The sequence below is a fragment of the Anas platyrhynchos genome, chromosome 3, assembly GCF_047663525.1.
Source record: "Anas platyrhynchos isolate ZD024472 breed Pekin duck chromosome 3, IASCAAS_PekinDuck_T2T, whole genome shotgun sequence".
NCBI classification, from domain to species: domain Eukaryota; kingdom Metazoa; phylum Chordata; class Aves; order Anseriformes; family Anatidae; genus Anas; species Anas platyrhynchos.
In genome coordinates, this window is record NC_092589.1 from 63718727 (window position 1) to 63739781 (window position 21055).

General features: G+C 44.0%; 1 protein-coding gene across 12 annotated transcripts in view; it reads right to left on the reverse strand.

Moving 5' to 3' along the window:
• L3MBTL3 (L3MBTL histone methyl-lysine binding protein 3) overlaps nt 1-12113 on the reverse strand; it is an 88410-nt gene extending 76297 nt beyond the window's left edge. For 2 of the 12 annotated variants that reach the window (XM_072036016.1, XM_038176748.2), the window contains exon 1: nt 1779-1890. In XM_072036016.1, the coding sequence (XP_071892117.1) occupies nt 1779-1880 (102 nt within the window). In that variant the 5' untranslated portion in view covers nt 1881-1890. Of the gene's footprint in view, nt 1-1778; nt 1891-3242; nt 3304-3951; nt 9259-9302; nt 9549-10110; nt 10307-11293; nt 11315-11860 lie in introns of those variants that run through there. The other 10 variants (XM_038176754.2, XM_072036015.1, XM_038176757.2 and 7 more) reach the window with 10 other exon arrangements.
• Between the last annotated feature and the right edge of the window lie 8942 nt (nt 12114-21055).

Genomic DNA, 21055 nt, shown 5'->3' on the forward strand with positions numbered 1-21055 from the left:
TGATGTATGGGAGCAAGTCCCACAGATGCCCACCAGAACAAACAGAGGCTGCATCAGATGACAGGTTAGGAGATGCTGAGGAAATTACTTGTGCCATCTTAAGAACAAAAGGAGAGATTTAACTGCTGTCTTCAAGTACTCAATGTGAGGATATAAAGAGGATGAGTCTAGGCAACAGGCACAAGCTCCTAAAGGGGAAAGTTTTTCTGGAGGATAATCTCATCCCTTTATACCAAGACAGTATCAGCATAAGGAATCAGTACTTTGGGGTGTTTGCCTAATGTACTGTTAAAAATAATTTTGTTTTACTAAATCTTGCCTTCAGTGCACGGCATGTCATGTGCATTGGCACAATATGCCAGTTGGGACCCAAGGGAACGGCATTTTGCTCTGACAGAGGAGATTCAGGGTGGGTATTAGGGAAAGGTTCTTCACTCAGAGGGTGGCTGGGCACGGGAACAAGCTCCACAGGGAAGTGGTAATGACACTGAACCTGCTGGAGTTCAAGAAGCATTTGGAAAATGATCCCAGACACATGGTCTAATTTTTGGATACTCCTGTGCGGATCCAGGAGTTGATGATTCTTGTAGGTCCCCTTCAACTCAGGATATTCTATCATGCATCCTATCAGCGAATGGAAAAAACACCATGAGAGTAGTCAAATACTGGAACAGTTTGCCCAGAGGTGGTGGAATTTCCAGCCCTAGAGGCAGTCTGACCTGTCCTGGGGAAGGCGTGGAGCAACCTGGTTTAGATTGGCCCTGTTTTGAATGAGGTGTCAGACTAGAAAGTCTTGAGCTTCTTTCCAAAGAAAATTAATCTGTGATTTTATTCTGTGATTCTGTTTTCTAAAACGAAACCAAACTAAACAAACAAATGAAAAAAAAATAACATGCACAACACATGTACCCCAAATTTCACGTTTTTAGCTTTTTAACACAAGAAATTGTTTTAGGCACCAAGGGATGTAAAGTTCCTTTAAAAACTCACATTTTCTAACAAATTTGTGAGATTCCAATTAAAAATCAGACTATGAGAAAACCTCATCAATGTAGGTCTAAATGGGATTATAGGAAAATACCAACTACAATCAACAGGAAAAATAGTGCAAGAAATCTCTAATACCAAAGCTGTATTTTTAGCTAATGTAGATGAGGCCATGGTAAAAAGTATTAGATAAAAAAAAAAAAAAGATTAATACATAAAATATTTTGAAAATAGAACTGTTATAATTTACTTGGGTAAATGCATGTGGTGTGAAAAAAATAATTAAAAGTACTATTCCAATGCTATTCTAATTTCTAAACTATACAAACCTTAGAAGCACTCACTTTATTCATTTTGCTAGGCACCCACATGACAAAAGCACAGAAAAAAGAACAAAAACCAAAAAACTATTTTTAGAAATAAAAAAAAAATAAGAATATGAGACCGTGAAAGTCAGTGACAGTACAGGGATTCTTAGGGAGACAGCAATGTAAGTGGACTGAATTTTCATACTTAAATTTTGAGATTTCTTGTGCACTTGATTACTTCTGTCTGTATAGTGAGGCAGTGCTAATTTATGCCTTCCTACGGGGATGACTGTTGTCTTTGCCAGCACCAGAAACTGAATCAAGAAACTCCAGAGCTAAAAGCTAACAGGATACAGTCTCTTAACTCTGAGCTGCAGTTTCATGTTTTATTCATAAAAGGAGATACCTACACACCAGCTTGTGAAATATACTCCTCTGGCATTTAAAATTTGTATCTTTCTTATTAAAAATTACAAATCTTACCTTTAAGTCACTTCCCGGCAAAGTACCTATGCCATCTTTCCAGTCCATAGCACTAAATACATCAAACTCTTGACCATTTCCACTAGCGGCAGATTCATTCATGATGCATGCACTAAAAAAACAAGAAGAAGAAAAAAGAAAAAAAAGAAGAAAAAATCTGAAAATGCTAAAAATGGTTTAATAATCATTTCACTGGACATTTCTTCAAAAGCACTCCATGGATTAGTATTAAACACTTCTCAGTACACTGACAATGTGGACAAGTGATGACAGTAATAAACAAGGGAAAATCTTTGGAAAACCGTAAAATGTAATCCCTGCTTTATACACTAGGAGGCTAGCAACGAGAACTGGAGAGAAATGAGAAATTTCCAATTGCAAATAAATTGACATGGGGAAAACACATGTTAAGTACACCTAAAAAAAAACCATTTGTTCTGGGGAACACGAGACAGAAATATATTAAGAACTGATTTAAAGAACTTATTAAGTATAGAAGATATTAAGGTTTTACTGAATATCTCATAACACGCTGATGGGAAAGATTTACCCAAGTTCAAATTAAAATTGCAAAATGAATTTGAAACTGTCTGTCATTTTCATTGTGTGACTCAGGAGACCCAGATATTCCTTGCCTGTCTCTATACAGTTTCACCAAATATTTGATTTGTATTTGTAAAATTCATTTAGACGTAGACAAGTACATACGCAAGAGAGAAAATTTCGGCTTTGCAAGACCTTATTTTACCAGATCCCTCTGCTTCGGTACAGTAGAAACAGAAGAGAAAATATTTATCTTCATAAAGAGTGGACTTGGACACCCCATCCTGTGGTAAGTGTTTACCTCCAATAATCTGCACAAGCAACACTTGCATTACACATACCACTGGCCCTTGCCTTTGGCCCAGCACTTCTCACTATCACAAAGATGATATCAATTGCACTGAATTGCAAATGGTTTTAGCAGCCATGTGGGACTAGCACCAAATTCTTCCTTTCTGCTTCTTAGAAACCCATTGATCTCAAAATTTGTGTCCTGACACCTAATTTAATATTTTCTTGATGTGAAATCTGACTCATTCATTTTCTTTCTGAGGGACTTCTGTGCTGTGCCTAGCAGCTGAAGCAATCTGTTGCAAAATGAGTTCTGTCTTCAGTTTGTGAACTGTCAGCAAAAGCTTCTCTCTTTTCAAACTTATACTCTCTAAACTCTTTAACAAATACTTCCTAAACCTCATACTCTGTCTGCAGACTGCCTGCAAGCTTTTCCTGCAAGGATTGGTATTTGAAATTCAAATAGGTAGACAAGTTTCCTCAGTTGCTTGACCTTGTTTTTTGATGTTTTAATTTTTAACTTAGGTCCCACTCCCAAAATCAAGTTTCCACAAATGTCTATTAGCACTCTCTAAGATTCTGAAATTTCCACAAAAAAAAACAAACTGAGCATAACATTTGTTCACTCACAGATAACAGAAGAAGATGCAAACCAAGCGGAAGTAAACTCAGGTCTTCCAGAAGTTTTCGACTGAAAGTTTTAGGAGAAAAATGCTTAGCTAATTAATTCCACTGTGTGAAAAAATATTCAAATTTACATTTTTCTTCATTAGAAAAAAATCACCAGTCAATGGAACACCACCACTACAGAGAGGTACTACTCCAGCATTGTGTCTGCGGTATGATCTCCCTTGTGTTTCTCCTCAGTTTCCTCCTCATGTGCAGCAGGACTGTGTAGTCCTTACCACCCCGAGCAACACCTCACACCATCAGCACTTTTGCTACGCTACAGCCAGCACACAACTGCTCCGAAGCAGGACCTCAGTCAGAAAACACAACCCATGGTGAAAATGTCTGTGTTCCCCTTCGGTCCACACGTCAGGCAGGGCTCAGAGATGGGGTCAACAGCTCTCTGTGCCTACAGAAGGCTCTCTGACAAAAGGACACGTGCTTCACGTGACACATTTGAAATAAGAAGTACATCATTTAAAGTGCCTTTTCAATCCCTCATTTTAGTACTCCTCTATGAGAAAATACCGAAAAACATATTGTCAGTGCACAAAAGTTCATTTCAAAATAGATCAATAAACACACACAAACTCAATGCAAACGGAGATATTCCCTAAATTCCTAGACCTTGTCTTTAAAAACCTCTCCCAGGTAAAACCCACCACTCTACCTTAGGGCAGCTCCCGCAACACAACCTCTATCTGAGCCCAGGCACTGGGTGTTGTAGAGCTCAAGCCCACCAGGAATCCAGTCTTCAGCACTGCAGCAGAGGAACTCGAGCGGGCTGACACCAAACTCAATGGCAGCATGGTGTCAGGGACACAGACATTCTCACAAAAACACAAGACCTAATCTGCTAAGAAATAGCAGAAAATTCAGTCTACCCAGAAATACTTGAAGGGAGACAAAGCACACTGTTCCAGGCACACTGGTGTGATGAGCTACCCGCAGCTAGGTGGGCTAAGCACAGACAAAGCTGCTTTCTGTATTAACTGAAGTTTCTAAGTAATCCTAAATTACCATCTTATTTAGTGGATGCTGCACTCAACTCCTCTGTGGTTTGTTATGGCAAATATGTTCCAAACGTTTCTGCAGAAGGAATAATGAAAAATGGGAAGAGGCTTAGGAGTTGGTGGGGAAGTGTTTCCTTGCAGCAGTGGCTGTCCTGAAGAGAGGAGCAACAGTGAGCTGCTGCATCATGTCCTGGCATCTCTGGTGGTGCCACTCACGTTACAGACACACTTTGTAATTGAATCAATTGGAAAAGAAAAAAAAAAAAAGGACCCAGGGAAAAAGTCTTTCAGCCTAGCCTGCTGATGCAGGATGTAAACTGCTTGAAAAAGCCAAAGTAAAATCTTGGTAATAGAAAGGTACAGGGCATATTTATCTTAAGAGAACACACAGATTTTAAATTAATTGCACCTAACAGAGTTTCCTTAGGTAACAATCAGCAATAAGGATGTATTCTATTGTTTGATAAGGTATTCATTATTGTTTTCCTCTTAAAATTAAAATCAAAGGTACAACTTGTACTTTCACATAATGGTCCTTTTCTGCAGCTTTCAGAAATGTTCTTGTTGGGGATGAAAAGGTCACAGGGCGATGCAGATAGAAATGAATTTACCAAAAGGAATTACATTTAACAAAATATCCGTTTCCAGCTTTCCTGAGTTTGAACAGATGAAAGATCAGTCTACATCCCTCTACTAATGATAATAAGAAGGGAGAAAAAGACCTATTACATTATTACAGCAATGTGAGACTAAAAAAAGGACAAAATCATTGCAATATATACATCTAAATCACAGGAGAAAGAAAACTGCTGAATGTCTTATCTACTCATTTTCATTTTTAAAGCTCTGATGTAGCTCTTTGAACTAGTGTAACTCCTTCCATAATAATTTCACTTGCTATCATTCCTGTCACTACAACACTTCCAGAAAGTAGTAAAAATGCTGGATGAATACTGGGCCAAGCAACTACAGTGCTGTGCCGATGCCTGTCACTGAGTGCCATCTGACGTGAAGGTAAGGCCATCATAGTAAGAACTTGAAACAGTCACCTTCCAAAAACATCTCCAAAATCCACTATTAGGAATGCAACTGTGTTTCAGTCTTCACAGCTGTAAGCTGCAACATCTATAGAGGAGTGTGCTGCATTTTAGTATTTCAACACTAATGTTGTTTTAGACATACACAGTAAATTCATTAAACTAAGCATGCATATGAAATAAGATTAGACACATCCTTTAGAAAAACCTTTGTTTTTACCAATTGGTTGAGCAATAAATGAGCACTTCACAGAGCTGATACTTAATGAGAATAAGAGCACTAAAAATGAGATGGATTCACCTGGTGAAAGATTCTCTATTTAAAGATTTATACCAAAGAAATAGGCGAGGATATGCCAGTTAAACTTGTAAGTAGTTTCTGAAGTAATTATAGAGTTTTGTACTGAGTACGTCAAAAAGTAATAATAGAAGGATTTTTTCTTTCAGTTAGTTCTTAAAAAATTAACTGACACCTACCCACATTTTGAAAGTCTCATATGCCACCTTTGAGAAGCACAAGGTAGCACCATACATGATTTCTGACCCCTGGGCCCAATTCAACACAGGTCACCAGGCAGCAGAGAGAGGAGGTTTCAACAGTAAAGTCAGCACCACCAGATGGGCATAACCTGTCCTTTTTGGTATGCCTATTTGTTTTATGCGTTCCTGTGTGCTTTTATTTTTGCTTTTGAGGACTTCTACAAGTACTATGCCAGGAAAGCTGCACAGCCTTGCTCCAGGAGAGGAGGCTGGTGTCTGCTCCCATCCCATACTATCAGGCCTTGCTCGGAGAGGTAAAACCCGGGACATGGAGACAGAGGAAGTGGAAGCAATCAGTGGGAAGGGTGAGGTCCAACGGACAAAGAGGGGAAGGTGATGTCCTGATAACCACAGCAACCTCCCCTCTGCCTTCGAGGCTCCCATGGAGCTGAAGACACCAGTCCTGATGCATGTTTGTGGAAACAGAGGCACCGTGTTTTTGTCCTAACACAACATTTGATTATTTTAGTCATCTCCAAGGAGAAAGCTGCTTAGCATAGCATCCACAGGCTGAAGGGACACAGGAGGGATGTGGTTTTCCTGCACACAGGGGCAATCAGGAGGATCAGCAGGAGATAATGCTGTGTACCAGAGCTGTGAACACACCAACCAGCCTTTGGCAGTAGGGTACAGGTGGATACATCGTTGTCTGCTTTAGCATGTAAGAGTGGGAAAGTGACCAGGGCTGAATCATCACCCTGCCCAAGGCAAACACAGAACTACCCCACACAGCACAGGCTCCCCTTCTGTTTTAGACAGGCTTGGTTTTAAGCTAGCTTCACAACAACAGTGACAGCAAAGGAAAGCCAACAATCACGCGTAGCTACAGTGCAGAGCAGAGAGCAGTACTTCCTACTCAGTGTAAGGGGGTGAGCCCAGCCTTCCTTCTCACGATCATCTGCTCCAGCAGGGTACACCACACACTCATCTCTTTCTCACCCTTCATCTTTTTGCACCTGATTCTTTACTTAAAGAAAAACAACCACAACAGGAACAGAGCAGGAAATGGTAAAATGCTTTGAGGCTATCCACCATGTTTTAATATCTGCTTTTTAAATATCTATTTAAGGTTTTAATTCTTGTAATGTTTCATTAAAAGAAGTATCTGCAGATTACACATTTTCTTCAAAATCTCATTTTTCAAGTAGCTTTCAAAAACTAGTTTTCACCAGTTCTGCCATTCTTCTGTTCTGTGTGTTGAAGAGCTGTTTGAGTCAATTTCACTATTTTGCCTGTTGCTCATGAAGTTTATTACAAACAAATTATCTTAAAGATGAGCTATATAGGTGGGAATGGTGTTCACAGAGGGACCTAATCTTAGAATTCTTTGTCCTTCTTAGCACTTGTAACAGAAATCAGATCAGATTTCCTGTTGATGATGCCCCCTTAGTATTATTTCCTCTTATTTTACCTATTGCTACTTTTCTGCCTGTCAGGTTCTCCAGGGATACTGTGTGTGTTTGGTCTTGCTTCCCAGGAGGTAGGCTTAAAGTCTGTTTCCTCACAGAAGAAACCTGGCCACACGCAATACAAACTGCAAACTCTGCTCTCTGATAAAAGCGAGCCTGCCCCAGTGCTAAGTAAGGTTTTTGATGCCTCCACCTGAACCTGGTCTCTGCCAGCATAGGTACTGGAGCTAGAAACTCTATAACATTTACTGTTATACACAGGCTTTGGCTACTGCATCACTTTCAAATACTCACAGAGTACTGTAGTACTAGTATTTACCCAATGCCGAAACTATCCCAGCAGCTAATGAAATTTACCACCCACAGCTTTCAACTCATTCAGAGAACCCACACCTTACTCTGAAGAAGTGTCTCCTCTGCTTGTTACAGGCTGTGCCATCCTGAATGGAGATGTAAGCTACTCGGACCCTAAGGCTTGAAGCACAACAGCTCTGAAATCCCATTTGTGAATTTCTCTTAATTCCCTGAACCAGGCACAGAAAGTTAGAGAACACTTTTGCCTTTGCCTGCGTATGCCTCCTTCCTTCCCCTGTGCAGACATCTCAAAAACTGTGACGCACCAAACCCTGACACTGAATATCACCTGACCTATTTCAAATTGTCACCAAGAGAAGTTAGCTGCCCAGTTAACTCACTCTGCCTCTTCACACTCCTTTTCTCTGACTCGTGCCCTCCTCCTATGCTTCCGCCTGCTCTTTCCAGCTTCCACAAGGTCTGCAGTCCCTAAACGATTAATGCACTTTCTTCTAGCTCCTAAATACTGGTTACTGCATCTCCTTATCTCCTTCCTTTATCTACAATTCATAAAGCTTGTATTTCCCACTGCGCTGAGCAGTCCTACTACCGATGCAACAATAAGCTACATATACACTATCACTTTCCTCGATAAATCTTGTGTCACGTAATCACTGGTTCCTCACACCCATCACTTACATTTGATAATCCTAGCAGTATGAAAAAAGATGAAGAGTAAATGGAATAACCCACAAACATCAGCCCAAGTGATGCACAACAGAACTGAACAAGTCAAAGGAAAAGAATTCATTGTGCTATCATTTTCTTGAAAGCTGTAACTTTTAAAAGCAACAATCTAGAAAAAAAATCATGAAACTGAATTAATATGAAACATCCTTAAAAACAAATAAAAACAAAGTTCGCTACAATTGCCCAGTTGACAACAAAAACCCATCCAATAAGACGGCTGCTTCAGCCACCGTCATTAGCACGCCACCTTCATTAGAAGACCAACCAGACCATAGCCAAAAGCCGCTGAAGTCACGCTGGGAAAAGACGACTACCCGGCACCACCAGGACCTAAACAGAGTGCTTTACTGCCTTCCACCGCTAGTTTCCCCGAGTTTCTCCCTTACAGATGTTAATCATCTGAACTGCTGGGAATGAGATAACTTCCTTGGTAAAAAGAACCGCTCGCCTGAGGAGGCTTTAAATTTGCAGCACGAAAATTCTGTGACGCGTCCCGACGCAGACAATTTCCTAAAACAACGTAAAGTGGTGTTTGCATCTCTCGAGTTTCATTTACGCTTTCCACCTGACTTTTGGGACTCCCTACAAAGCCTCGCTTCAGAAGTAGAAACAAAAAGCAAAACCACTTCGCCTGATGCCACTCCACCGCACCGGGGAAAGAAGGAACCAAACGGGAGGCAAACTGAAAATGCAACTCTTGTCACATTTCACCCTGCAGCCCGCCTAATTCGGCGCGGGTAATTACAAAATAACACACATTATAACCCTCACTGCCCGATCAGGGGCCTGCTGGCTGGGGAGCGTTTCCAATGCGGGCTCAGCCCCGCGCCCGAGAGGGGCAAGCGGCGAAACGGCGCCGAGAGCCGCCGGCCGGATCCGGATCCGGATCCGGAGCCGCTCCGGAGCCGCTCGCCCGGAGCCGGCGGCAGCGGAGCGCACCCGGAACGGCGCGGCCCGGCCCGGCTGCCCGGGGCCTACCGCCAGAGGTCCCTCCTTGGCCAGTTTTTGCGGCGTGTTTTTGCTGCACTTGAAACTTTCTGGAGGAAAAAAAAAAAAAAAAAAAAAAAAGCTCAGGTCCGCGTCTCGCCCCGGAGCGCGGAGACAAAAGCGGCCGCTCCGCTCCGCACCGCTCCGCACCCCGCAGGCGGGCAGCGCCGGGGGCGGCGGGCACGGGGAGCGCTTCTCGCGTCGCTCCGCTCCTCTCCCAAATTTCTCTCCTCCTCCCCCCCCCCCCCCGCAATGAAACCGAGCGGGGGCAGCCTGACCCCCCCCCGCCGCACCGCAACGCAGCGCAGGGCCGGGGGCGGCGGCGGGGGTGGGAGAGGAACCGGGTGCCGGGCGTTCCTGAGGAAGTTGCACAACTGGAGAGGGACTCCGCTTGTTTACCGGGTCCTTTTCTCCCCCCCTACCCCACCCCGAGACGGGGATCCGGGAAAGGGAGGCTGTCTCCGAGTGGAAGGGAAAAAAGACTTCACCTTCTCCTCCCTCCTCTCCTCCCCTCCCCCAGCGAGGAGGAGGAGGAGGAGGAAGAGGAGGAAGAGAAGGAGGAGGAGGAGGGGGGCGAGCTCTCTTTTTCTAAGGGGTTGCGGGGATTTGCTCCTCGGCCGCTGGCAGCCAATCTCCGGGCATCCCTCGGCGGAGAAGTCACCCCTTCCCGCGGGAGGGAGGGAAGGGAAGGCAAAGAGGGGAAGAGAAGGGAAGGAGGGGAAGGGAAGGGAAGGAGGAGAAGGGGAGCTTCGCTCCCTCGGGGGGCTGCCCCCCGCCCGCCCCGCTCGGCCCCGCGTACCCGCAGCCCCAGCCTCCGCCGCAACTTTTTCTCTCACGCTCCGCCGCTCGCACACTCCGGCCCGGAGCCAGGGGGGGGGGGCGGGAGAAATGGGGGTGGGAGCGGGGTCGCCACAGCCTCGCCCCCCTCCCCGGCCGCTGCCGCCCCGCCGGCCTCGCCCTGGCCCCGCGCCCCGGGCGGCCGCTCCGCGGGAGCGCCTCCCCCCCACCCCCCGCCCCAAAATCTTTTTCCCCCTCCCCCCGCCGCGAAAACAGCGCCTCGCACACACACGTTAGCGAGAAACAAGTGTGCCGATATCCTGTTGTTACGTGCACCGGCTGCACAAAACAGGAGGGGAGACGAGAGGCGGCCGGTTGCGGCGCCCCCCCCCTCCCTTCCCCAGCCGGACCCCGGCACGCAACTTGGCCAGCAGCCCCCGCCGCCGCCCCCCGGCCCTTCGGGCCCCCCCCGGGTGCGGGCAGCTCCGCACACCCCCGGCAGCCCGGGGCCAACCGGCGGGGACCCCCCCGAGCAGCCAGCGGCGGTGACAGGCGGGGACCCCCCCGCAGCCCCCAGCCCGCAGCGGGCAGGGGTCGTCGCCGTCCCCCGGCCGCCCGCCGTGCCTGCCGCAGCCAGCGAGGCGCACACACCGCACGGAGGCAGGAACTGAGCACTCAAGCAAAAGACTTTTTTTTTTTTTTTTTTTAAATCGCTACGAGCTTTTTTTTTTTTTTTTTTCGCTATGTGCATGTGTGTGCAAACTTTCCCCAAAATGGCGGAAATTGGGAGATGATTATATTTTAAATACCTCTCGCGCACGACCAGACAAAGTGCGGAGGAGCGACGGAAAATACAAACTCTCTCCGCTGCGCGCTGAGCAGGCCTTCGCGCAGGGGGGGGGACGGACCCACGGCACATTCAACCGGTATCTCCCGGCAGCCGCCGCCGCCTGCCGCCTCCGACCGAAAAAAACGGGGCTTTCTCATACCCCTCCCGGCCGCGCGTTGCCCCCCCCCCCCCGGCGCCCGCGCTTCGCCCCGTCCTCCCGTGCGTGTGAACAAAGAGCCGGGCCCGGGGGGGCGCGGAGCGCAGGGCCCCCCCCTTCCTCCTCCCGCCCTCCCCGAGCACCCCCGCAAGCCGCAGTTCCCCCCCCCTCTTTTTCCCGACCCCCCCGCCCCCCTTTTCCCGAGCCCGGCGGCTGCACCCGCATCACATTGTTCCCCGCGGCACGGCGGTGCCCCGTAAGTGGCATTAAATGGAGCCAACTGACAAGCTCATTGGTGGGGCAAGTCTGCAAAATGTCTCTCCCCTTCCCTTCCCCCTCCCTTCGGAGCCCCCTCCCCCCAAAAAAAGCCTCCCCCCCCCCCGTCCCCGACGCATTTCAGCGGCTCCCTCCCCCATATACATAGATATGCACATCCACATACGTGCGTGCGTGCCTGTGTGTGCATATAAACGCGAGCATATATATCCCCGTGTACTCCCTTCGTGTGTTTGGGAAGGGAAAAAGAAATGCGAGGCACCTCTCTCTTTCTTTTGTTCCTCTTTCACACTCACACACTTATTATTTCGGGAGACACCCGGCGCCCCGGCCGCTCCCCAGCCACTTGGGAGCCACTTGCCCACTTTCCCCGGCATTAACTTCCATCCCTGCCGCTCGAGGTGCTGGGGGAGAAGCCCCCTCCCCTTCCCCGGCTCCGTTTCGTAAGGGAGGGAGAGGAGGTGCGCCTCTCCCTTTATCTCTCGCGCTCTCTCCAACTTTCATCCTCACCTAGGGCCGAAACCAAAACCCATCACCGGCCTCCGCCAGCGCCGCTCCCTGCGCGGCTGGCGGACCGGCTCGGAACCCGCCGCTCCTTACCCCCCCAAATTCTCTCTCTCTCTTTCTCCGGCTCTCGAGCAGTCCTGACAAATATGGTCCAGGGCTGCGGGCACAAGTGAGCATGCGCCCGCCGAGCCAGGGCTGGGGAAAGGGGAAACTGCCGCCGCCGCCGCTCGCTCTTCCTCCCGCGGCCGCGGCTCCGGCGCGGCGGCAGCGCGGGGCACCCGGCGAGGCGGGCGGCGGCGGCCCCCGGCCCCAAAGCCGGCCCCAAAGCCCGGCCCCGAGCAGGGGCTCCGCCGGAGGTGCGGCATCTCCCCCGAGCGCCGACGCCGGGGGAATAATAAGGAGGCTTCGCGCGGCCGCCTGGCGCTATTTCGGGCCCTTTCGGCGGGGATGCGCTGCGCTTTTTTTTTTTTTTTTTTCTTTTTCTTATTAATTAGCCTTATTATTTTGTTGGCGGCTCCCCCCCCACCCCAAGCCTTCCGATGCCAGCCGCGCCGCCCCGGTGCGGGGCGTGCCGTGCCGTGCCGCGCCGTGCCGGGTGGGCGGCGGGGAGCCCGGCGCTGGCCGGGGGCGAGCGGAGCTCCGCAACTTTCCCCGCGGTCCCCCGGCGGGCAGGGACCCCCTCACCCTGGGCCTCGTCCCATTCCCAGCCTCGCCGCTTTACCAAAGAAAAGTGCTGCCAAGCGTGCCACCTGCCTACGTCCTCGCCACCGGTGCGTTCCCCTGTGGTCCCAGAGCAAAGCGGTCTCCGGCGGCTATTTTCTGTCACTTGGCATTGTTCGGAAAACACCGAAAGCTGGAGGCCCGTCTTATTGTATGGCACCGGCTAGGGCGGACTTCCTTCACCTAGAAGGAGGTCTGTTATGCAAAAGAGCATTGAACAAAATAGACCTACACGAGGCCTAACTAGGCTGGGGAAGAGGGAGGAAGAAGGATTGCAATCTGTTGTATGCATGATACTTGAAATATATATATACATATATATGCATACAGACACACTTTCAGGCAAAGACTAAACCAACACGGAATACAATCCTAATTATACCAATCATATATATATATATATATATATCACACCACAGAATACCTCTGTGAGATGGCTCTATCCTGAAGGCAAGAAGTGCAAAGTGAATTTTACATTTTTAATAGTTTGGCGAGTTATTATATCTCTTTTAAAACGGCCCTTGGGTCTCAATATAACTTCTGTTAATCCCAGTAATTATCAACGTCCAGACTTTCCCTTGATTTTCCACACGCTTCCTTCTACAATTACAGGGACAGCTGTGGCTCAAATTACTAGATCGGGAGTAGTAACAATAAATTACCAGGAATAAATGTTAGGATTCAGGATCATCAGAAATAAATACATGACAAAAATGCTCACCTAGGAAGTCAGAGTAACAAAAAGTGGTTTACACCCAATCAAATGAAACCTTTTTGCCTTTTGGGTACAGGCTGTGTTACAGTAGCACGCTGATGTCTGGGGCAGTCTCACACTGGAGGCAGGACGGAGGTGCTCCTTCTCTGACACGAGGACTTCCTAATCCCAGCTTCCATTCACTGAAGTATTTACTTAAGAACTTGTGCTAAAATATTTAAGAATCAAATCTGACCACTCTCATTCCTTAAGCTATGTCCATGCTCAAATAATTTAAACATGACATTACTTAGACTTGCAGCATACTATCCTGAGAGCTCCTATTTATCTAAGTTTAATTTTTTCACAGCAGTAAAATGGAGCTCGTGACTAAGTGTTTGCAGGATTGGTGCCTAAGTGCAATACATAATAGTTATTTTATGATTAACATTTCTCTTGCCCGCTCAGCTCAAATGGCATCGCATATAGGCTGCGGATTTCATCAATGAACATATGTTCATTAGAAACTAATTACAGAAAACAGTATTAACCTAATTGTAATAATTAGTGATAACATACATTTAAACTCTTCTAAAACATGGACCCAGAAAAAAAAAAAAAAAAAAAAAAAAAAAAAGGATGAGAAAATTTCTATTTCCCTACAGTGAACTCACAGTTGAGGAAATTTATGGGTTAGAAACAAAGAATAAACTATAAATGAAGTCATTCAATGCTTTTCTGAAAATCATTTCCTAATGTTATTGAAATGTTTCTATGCAGATAGTTGCCAAACAACTAGATTATTCTATTGTAGCCTTAAATTAGCTGGGTTCTGCAGAAGACATTTAAAGAATGATAGAATTTGGTACTATTTAAAACACTCTTCAGGACGCACGACCTGTACTGATTATTTCTCCAGATGACAGTGAGATTTCAGTGGATAGTGTACCATACCCTGTTAGCAAGATGCATTTCTGACTAATCTATGCAAAGAACACTCATTTTGGGTTATCCACAGCTATTTTTTTTATGCTTGAAAAATTTTGTCCCTTTTTCTTTCAAAATCTTACAGGGAGATGCAGCATTTGTAAAACCCTGTTACATTCTAATCCATCTGATCAATTTGCAGAAGTCGTAGTCCCTTCCAGAAAATGACTACACAGATGAAAAAGCTCCTTGAAGGATACATTTTGGAGGTCAGAAGCGAAACCAGGTATTTGAACCAGAGCAAAGCTGTTTTATTGAGTAAGTAGTTTAAAATGGATAGTTCTTTGATTAAAATAAAAAGACCTGGGAAATTAATACAGATTCCTTCCATTAGCTGTCTCTTCTTTGATTCTTGCCCTAATCATTTTCTGGCAGCTCATGATGTGTACTAAACCCATTATTTTGTCAATAACAATTTATTGAGTAAAAATAGATTGAACATTATTTAAATATGCTCTTTAAGCATTATTTCTGTTGCCATTTTATTGAACACTAGACTTCCATCTGCATTCCAAAGACTGAGGATTTTGAACACTTGTTTTCTATACGTAAATATGGCGTTCAATATGATTTTGGCAGTATGTTTAATGACATATTTTGGAGTAGCTAAATTTGGTCTCTGTGAGTATTCTTGCAACTAGTTGAATAGGTGTTTGTGCTGTAGCCAACTACTGATTATTTTTCTTACAGCGTGTGCATGAGCATCCATATACATAGCTTCCAAATCCCGAATTGTGAATACCATTTAAGGTGGTGAAAGGAAAGAAACTTACATTATTGATTCAGTTTGCATATTGGGTTGATACCATCATGCAATCTAATGGCTCTTCTTCAAATACCAAAAATTAAACTGAGGAATAGAGAGCCAGGATTTACATTATACCAAATTACTTAACACTTTTGGTGTCTTGATTTTTGGAATATGGACTAAGACGCCTCAAAGATGGCTGTATTTTTTAAAAGTAGCCTGTATGTGATGTTTTATCATCTTTCTTCTAGCAACCTGTGCAGTTCATTGTGTGACCTTCCTGACCTGTGACAATTACCTGTCAGCCACACGATCCTTCCCCAAGCTGTCCCCAGGAGGACAGGAGAGAAAGCTTGAGGGAAATCACTAGCAAAAAAGATGTTGTATATGATACTAAGTTAAATTTTAAGCTGGAAAGGTAGAACTGTAGAGATTTGAGAAACTGAGGGTGAGGAGAGATGGTGTATATGCCAGTCTAGAAAGAAAGACAAGTGAGTTGCAATCCATGGTGATTCCAGTTCCACATTAGAGTGCTGTCTTCTTCTCCAGGGACTTGGTGTCCCCACAAATGTGAAGAAATGAGGACTGACCCATTATCAATAGAATCTTCCTTGTAGAAGATTGAAAGGCAGCTGTTTTGTTTGTTTGTTTGTTTGTTTTTTCCTACTAGTCCCAAAATAATTATCAACGTTTATTCAGATGCCACACTAAACTGGAGAACCAGGAGTACTTCCTATCTGTCAAATCCAGGTGTGTGCCCTGGCCACATCCTAACCCTGTACCACAGTGAGATTTAGGCATGCAACACTCTTTTTTTCTTGGGAAGGAAATTTCAGTATGAGCTCTTGAAAGAAACTGCAGTGTCCTCTGTACAGGTTTCAGCCCAGTACACACCTGATGCAGCCTTGGAGAGCTTCTTTCTAGAGAACAGCAGTTTCAAGGCACTGCGAAGTAGGTGTTCCAGAGATGTCACTGAAGCTGCAAGACTGCATGGATTTCTAGAAGCAGTATTCACCTTGCAGGAAATACAAAGGCAGATATGGAAGCTATGGGATTGGAGTGCAGAAGTGAGTCCAGGGGAATATTGCCTATGAAAACTTTGGGAAGCATGGGACCAGGTTAACAAGATATGAAAGCAGAAAAAGTCATTTGTAAGACTGGCTCAGATGGAAATTTGGACCTATAATGGGAATATTGTTGTGGAATCTTGAGCCAGGAGAAGGCTGAAGACAGAAGCCTGGGCATGCAAGTTGCACATTAAGGCTTGAAGAACTGACAAAAGCTTGAATCAGTTGAAGGAAGCAGTAAAGAGCAGAAGAGTCCAGAGTGGTAAGGAGGAGGGGTACAAAGGTGGAGCTGAGACTGGGCCAGCTGGAATGGATGATGGGCCAAAAATAAAAACGGTAAAAATAAAAGTCCTGTGGAAAGGGAAAGGCATGGAGTACTAGAGAGAAAACATAGTGTACGACAATGTGGAAAGGGGCAGAATGTGAGGGGGAAAGGAAGGAAAAAGGGAAAGAAAGGAAGGAACCTGTGTTAGACACAGCTGGAACAGCACAAGAATTATAGTCTTTAAAAATGGGGGTTTCATGGTGAGATTTTCAAGGAGCAGTAATGAGCAATGTTTTGCTTAGGGGTCGAGAAGAACGCAACCACCACAGGGCTCTTTTTGACATGGAGTTCTGTTCTTGCATCATCTTTTCTAAGGAGAGCAGGCACATAAGGGCCACTATCATTTCCCTTAGCAAAAGGCTTTGGCTTCAACTGCGCCTATGATTACAACAGCCTCTCAGCAAAGCACTGTTCTGGAAAGGTCCTGGTTACTCAGGACCTGCCATCCCAAAGCTGGTAGTCACTCCAAGAGCTAAGACTGTGTTTTTAAATATGCACAAAGAAGGAAAGTTGATGAGGCAGCACCGGAACAAACCTCATTCTTAGGAACAGAAGCTGAATGAGAAAGGATTGCTGCCTTACACAGAGAACAATTGGGTTGAAATAGGCAACAAATGAAGGGTTTATTTGGTTGGTAAATTTTCTAGATCTATAATTGCTTCTGAAAAATAACTGGAAGTAAATCAATAGCTCGTGCTGTAGGTCTGATTGGACAGCAAAGCCTGCCAGCATAGGGAAAGAAGGAGGACATCCTATCCAAGGTCCTTAAGACACAATGGCAGGGTGAAAGCTAGCTCTAACTTGCTCTCCCTGGAGAGCAATAAAACATTCTTTAGAGTAACATGTGTTAGACTTAGTGACTCACAACCACATGTGGATGTTCCTAGCAAAGCAGAAATAGATCCAGCAGGAGATGAAGAGGAAAGAATCCTGAATTTTGCATCTACTAGCCCTAAGATCAGATGTCCCTAAGAATACATGTAGACTTATTTTCCTTTATTTTTCAATCCTTTTTATCAAAAAGGTTGTTCTAACAGTTAAATAAAATACTTTTTTCTAAAAAGTTATTGATGATGTAAGACAAATGGCACTTAACAGGCCAAAATACATACTTGATGTATATAAGGTAATGCACAGGGTTTACTCCAAACAAACAGATTTCACTTTGAAGTGGCTAATGCAAGAGCCTGGTCTCAAATGGTTAATGGCAGCAGAAGGAAAACAGAAATGTGGCTAGGCTTTAGCATACATTGAATTAAGCCTTTCTGGACATTAATAAGAGGTCTTCCTTATTGGAGTGTTCAGAGTTGGTATTGTAACAAAACAGGTATTCAGTAGGCCTACCAAATGTGAGTGCAAGCAAAGTAATAGGCAGAGCATCTCCTGTTAGCTTCTAGACCCAACCTCCCATGCAGAACAACAAGTTCAGCCTTTATAACATTTTTCCAGTGATGTCATGTCACATGGATATGGAGCAGTAGCATTCCACTCTTTGACAAGCAATAGCAAATATTAATAGGGCCTGTTTCTGAGCCTGACAACAAATGGTTTGTTCAGAATCTGAGAAATTCATATTCCATTGTCACCAATCCTGAGTCATCAGGCTCTGAAGAGCTGACTCTTACAGTTGCTTTGCTGGAGTAGTGGGCATTGTTGCTATATACTTGCTATCATGGATTGAGGTATGTAAATGGAATAGTGGCCTCATTTAAATAAAATAGAGTTTTGATTCTGGACTCTTATGTTATGCTCTAACCCTGCATGCTAGGAAAATAATCTGCCAAAATCTCATTTATTATCTAGAAAATAACAAGGAGTGTGGATGAGTATTCTTAGAAAAATAATGACGCACAATAGTAAGAAAAGGGAGTACCTGCCTACTGTAAATTTCAAGGTTCAACAAACATGTTTTAATGGAGAACGTAGTCTCCTGGCTACCACAACAAAGCAGACAGGATATTCTTTTTGCTTTGAGTACAGAACTGCATACGTTAGTAGTCTGTACAGGCTGATTCCTGTTCATGGACAAATCTGCTCATGTCGGTTTATATTTACAGTTTACCACAAAATGATTTGATTTCACTATCCAATGACAACAGAACTGATGTATATATGTGTATACCAAGCATTCAAGAACACAGCCTCCAAAAAGATGCTTTTATTTAAACTTGTTCATGTGCACGTGTTCAAAGGCAAGCTTCACAGAATACTTAAGTCCTCCTGACTTCCTATCCCCAAGGAAATCTTTGCAAACTGAAAATCCTCTGTGGCTTAAATTTTAGAAAGAGGATGTTGTGGCATATGAACATGAACCATATAATCATTATAACAATTATAGTACTGTACTGCAAAGCATATCTACCCTATTTTACCTAACTTCCAAGTACTGAAACTAGTAAAATTTAGTTAAAAATGAAAGACTTCTAGGCTTGCAGTGCATAAATACTGCATTTAGGGGTGTCGGCAAATTTCCAGGAAACACTTAAAACTTGCAAGCATCCAAGAAAGCACAGAAGAATTTTGAGATTGTTGCCTAAAAACCTACAATGGACTTTTCTGGCTCCAAGGAGAAAATGTCTTCCCCTCTCATCACTCATCTGGGCAAGCAGGGATGTAACTAGTAATTTCATAAACATTTGATCATCCTGAAAGCTCCATGCATATTCTTTGCTTTACTCACAGAAGTAATCATAGTGAAGATAACATGCAAGGATACTGTTAGTGCACAAACCTCACCTAGGGGCTATGTGCAATGGCTAATGCGTAATGCATAACGTTCTGGCACTTCTGTTACCTGCTGGGCTTGGAGCTAAAGCTTTCTAGACAGTCAATGGAGTGAAGGATGTTCCTTAGAGTGGGATTTAAACATATATATATTATGAGTTCATTGCTTATAATTAACCAATAAGTGAGTTGAGTTAAGATACATGTATATGCATAACATGACTATGTAAATATTGGAATTACAATTCTCAGTCCAGAAATGATTGGCAAAAGCTGTCTCCTACAACATGATGATGATCCCTTTACATTCATAATATTTCTGACTTCACCTGCCAGGATGTGGTAGCTCTGATCATCCATCCAATGTAAAAGAGTTATTACCTAAGTATATCCAAATGAGCAAGAAGAGTTTAAAATTACAGTGCTATAATTGCATATTATATATCTATATACATATACATATATTTACTTATAATAAAACACTTAATCTTTTTGCAAGTAACAGGGTTGCTCTCCTCTGTGGAATGTAAGCCAAATTTCAGCTGGGAACAAATAATTGAGTTATGTAAGCACACATAAAAATAGACTGACCCACATCTATAACAACAAGATCACATTAGAATAAAATGGTATTTGTTGTATAATTTCCTGAAAGCAGAAAGCACCTATGTAAGTGGATCATATATGGTCTACAATGGGCATCCAAGGAGCTCTGCAATATGATGGTTTACATGCATGTGAGTGAAAACATGACCAGCTTTGTCTTTCTGGTGCAGTGTCCTTCTGCAGGGAAGATGGATATCCAGTTCTGCATAACAAGCTCTGCATTTGTATCAGAAGATTGATGTAGAATGACATGGCCTAAGAAAAAGTAGCTGCATACAAAAATTGTTTAAGCGAAATTATTATTTTTTCATTTCTCAAATAGGCCACAGTACTGTACAGTTTTGTCTACATTACTACAACCTATCAGAGCAGAGCTTTAGTGAGCACAGTTCTGCACACATCAGGGAATCTGCAGCTGCAGAGTTGAATAGGCTAGGAAACATTATATAAACTTATTGCACATGCTGCTACTCCTGCTGTAATAGCCAATATGTTGAGACATGCTTATAGCAATAGGTGCATGCATATGCGCGTTGTAGACAAGGTAGATGCTCAGCTGGAATTCAAACCAATGTGTATTTACAACTGCTGTCCCCACCTCTCTTTTGCACATCTTGCAAATTCACAAGCTGCCACGGTATATTCCAAATAATGTAAGTTGTAGTTCTCTTTAAAGATAAAAGCCAGCAGTATAACATAGTAACTGTGAATATTTAATATTCCACAACACAAATGGACTAGTTTTAACAAGAAAATCTGTTCCCAAACCAATAGCATATGTGCAACAAGAACACCTTTCTTTAACTAGACCTACCATTACAGGTGCTCAAAGTCAACTTATGAATCCTTAAAGCTTAGTTAAATCAGAATTAATTTCCCTCATGATAAGAGCATGATGTACTCTGAAGTAATGAATATTTCCATGCCAATTTATATTTTAAATTCCTAGCTATATTGTTGATAAAATTATTTATTTAATTATTTTTAATGTGGCAAGAATTCTTTCAGAACAGGGTCTTTTTCTCCCTAATATTCTAATAGGTGAAAAAAATAAATTATGGCTGATGCTAAGCACGCAAACTTTAAGCCTAAAATATTTCTGTAAGTAATGAATGACTGAAAATAGAACATTAAAATGAAAATCATTTCATCTAAAGTTTACATTTGCCACCTTTTAGCTCTAAGTAGTTTATAGTATATGGGGGGTGTTTCTGAAGCAGAGGCATGCATAGATTTGGTTGCTTAACCAACAAGGTAGAAATATAACAGATCAAATACAGAATAGAAAGGGCAATTTTTTTTTCTTTTTTTTTTCCCCCCCACTGGT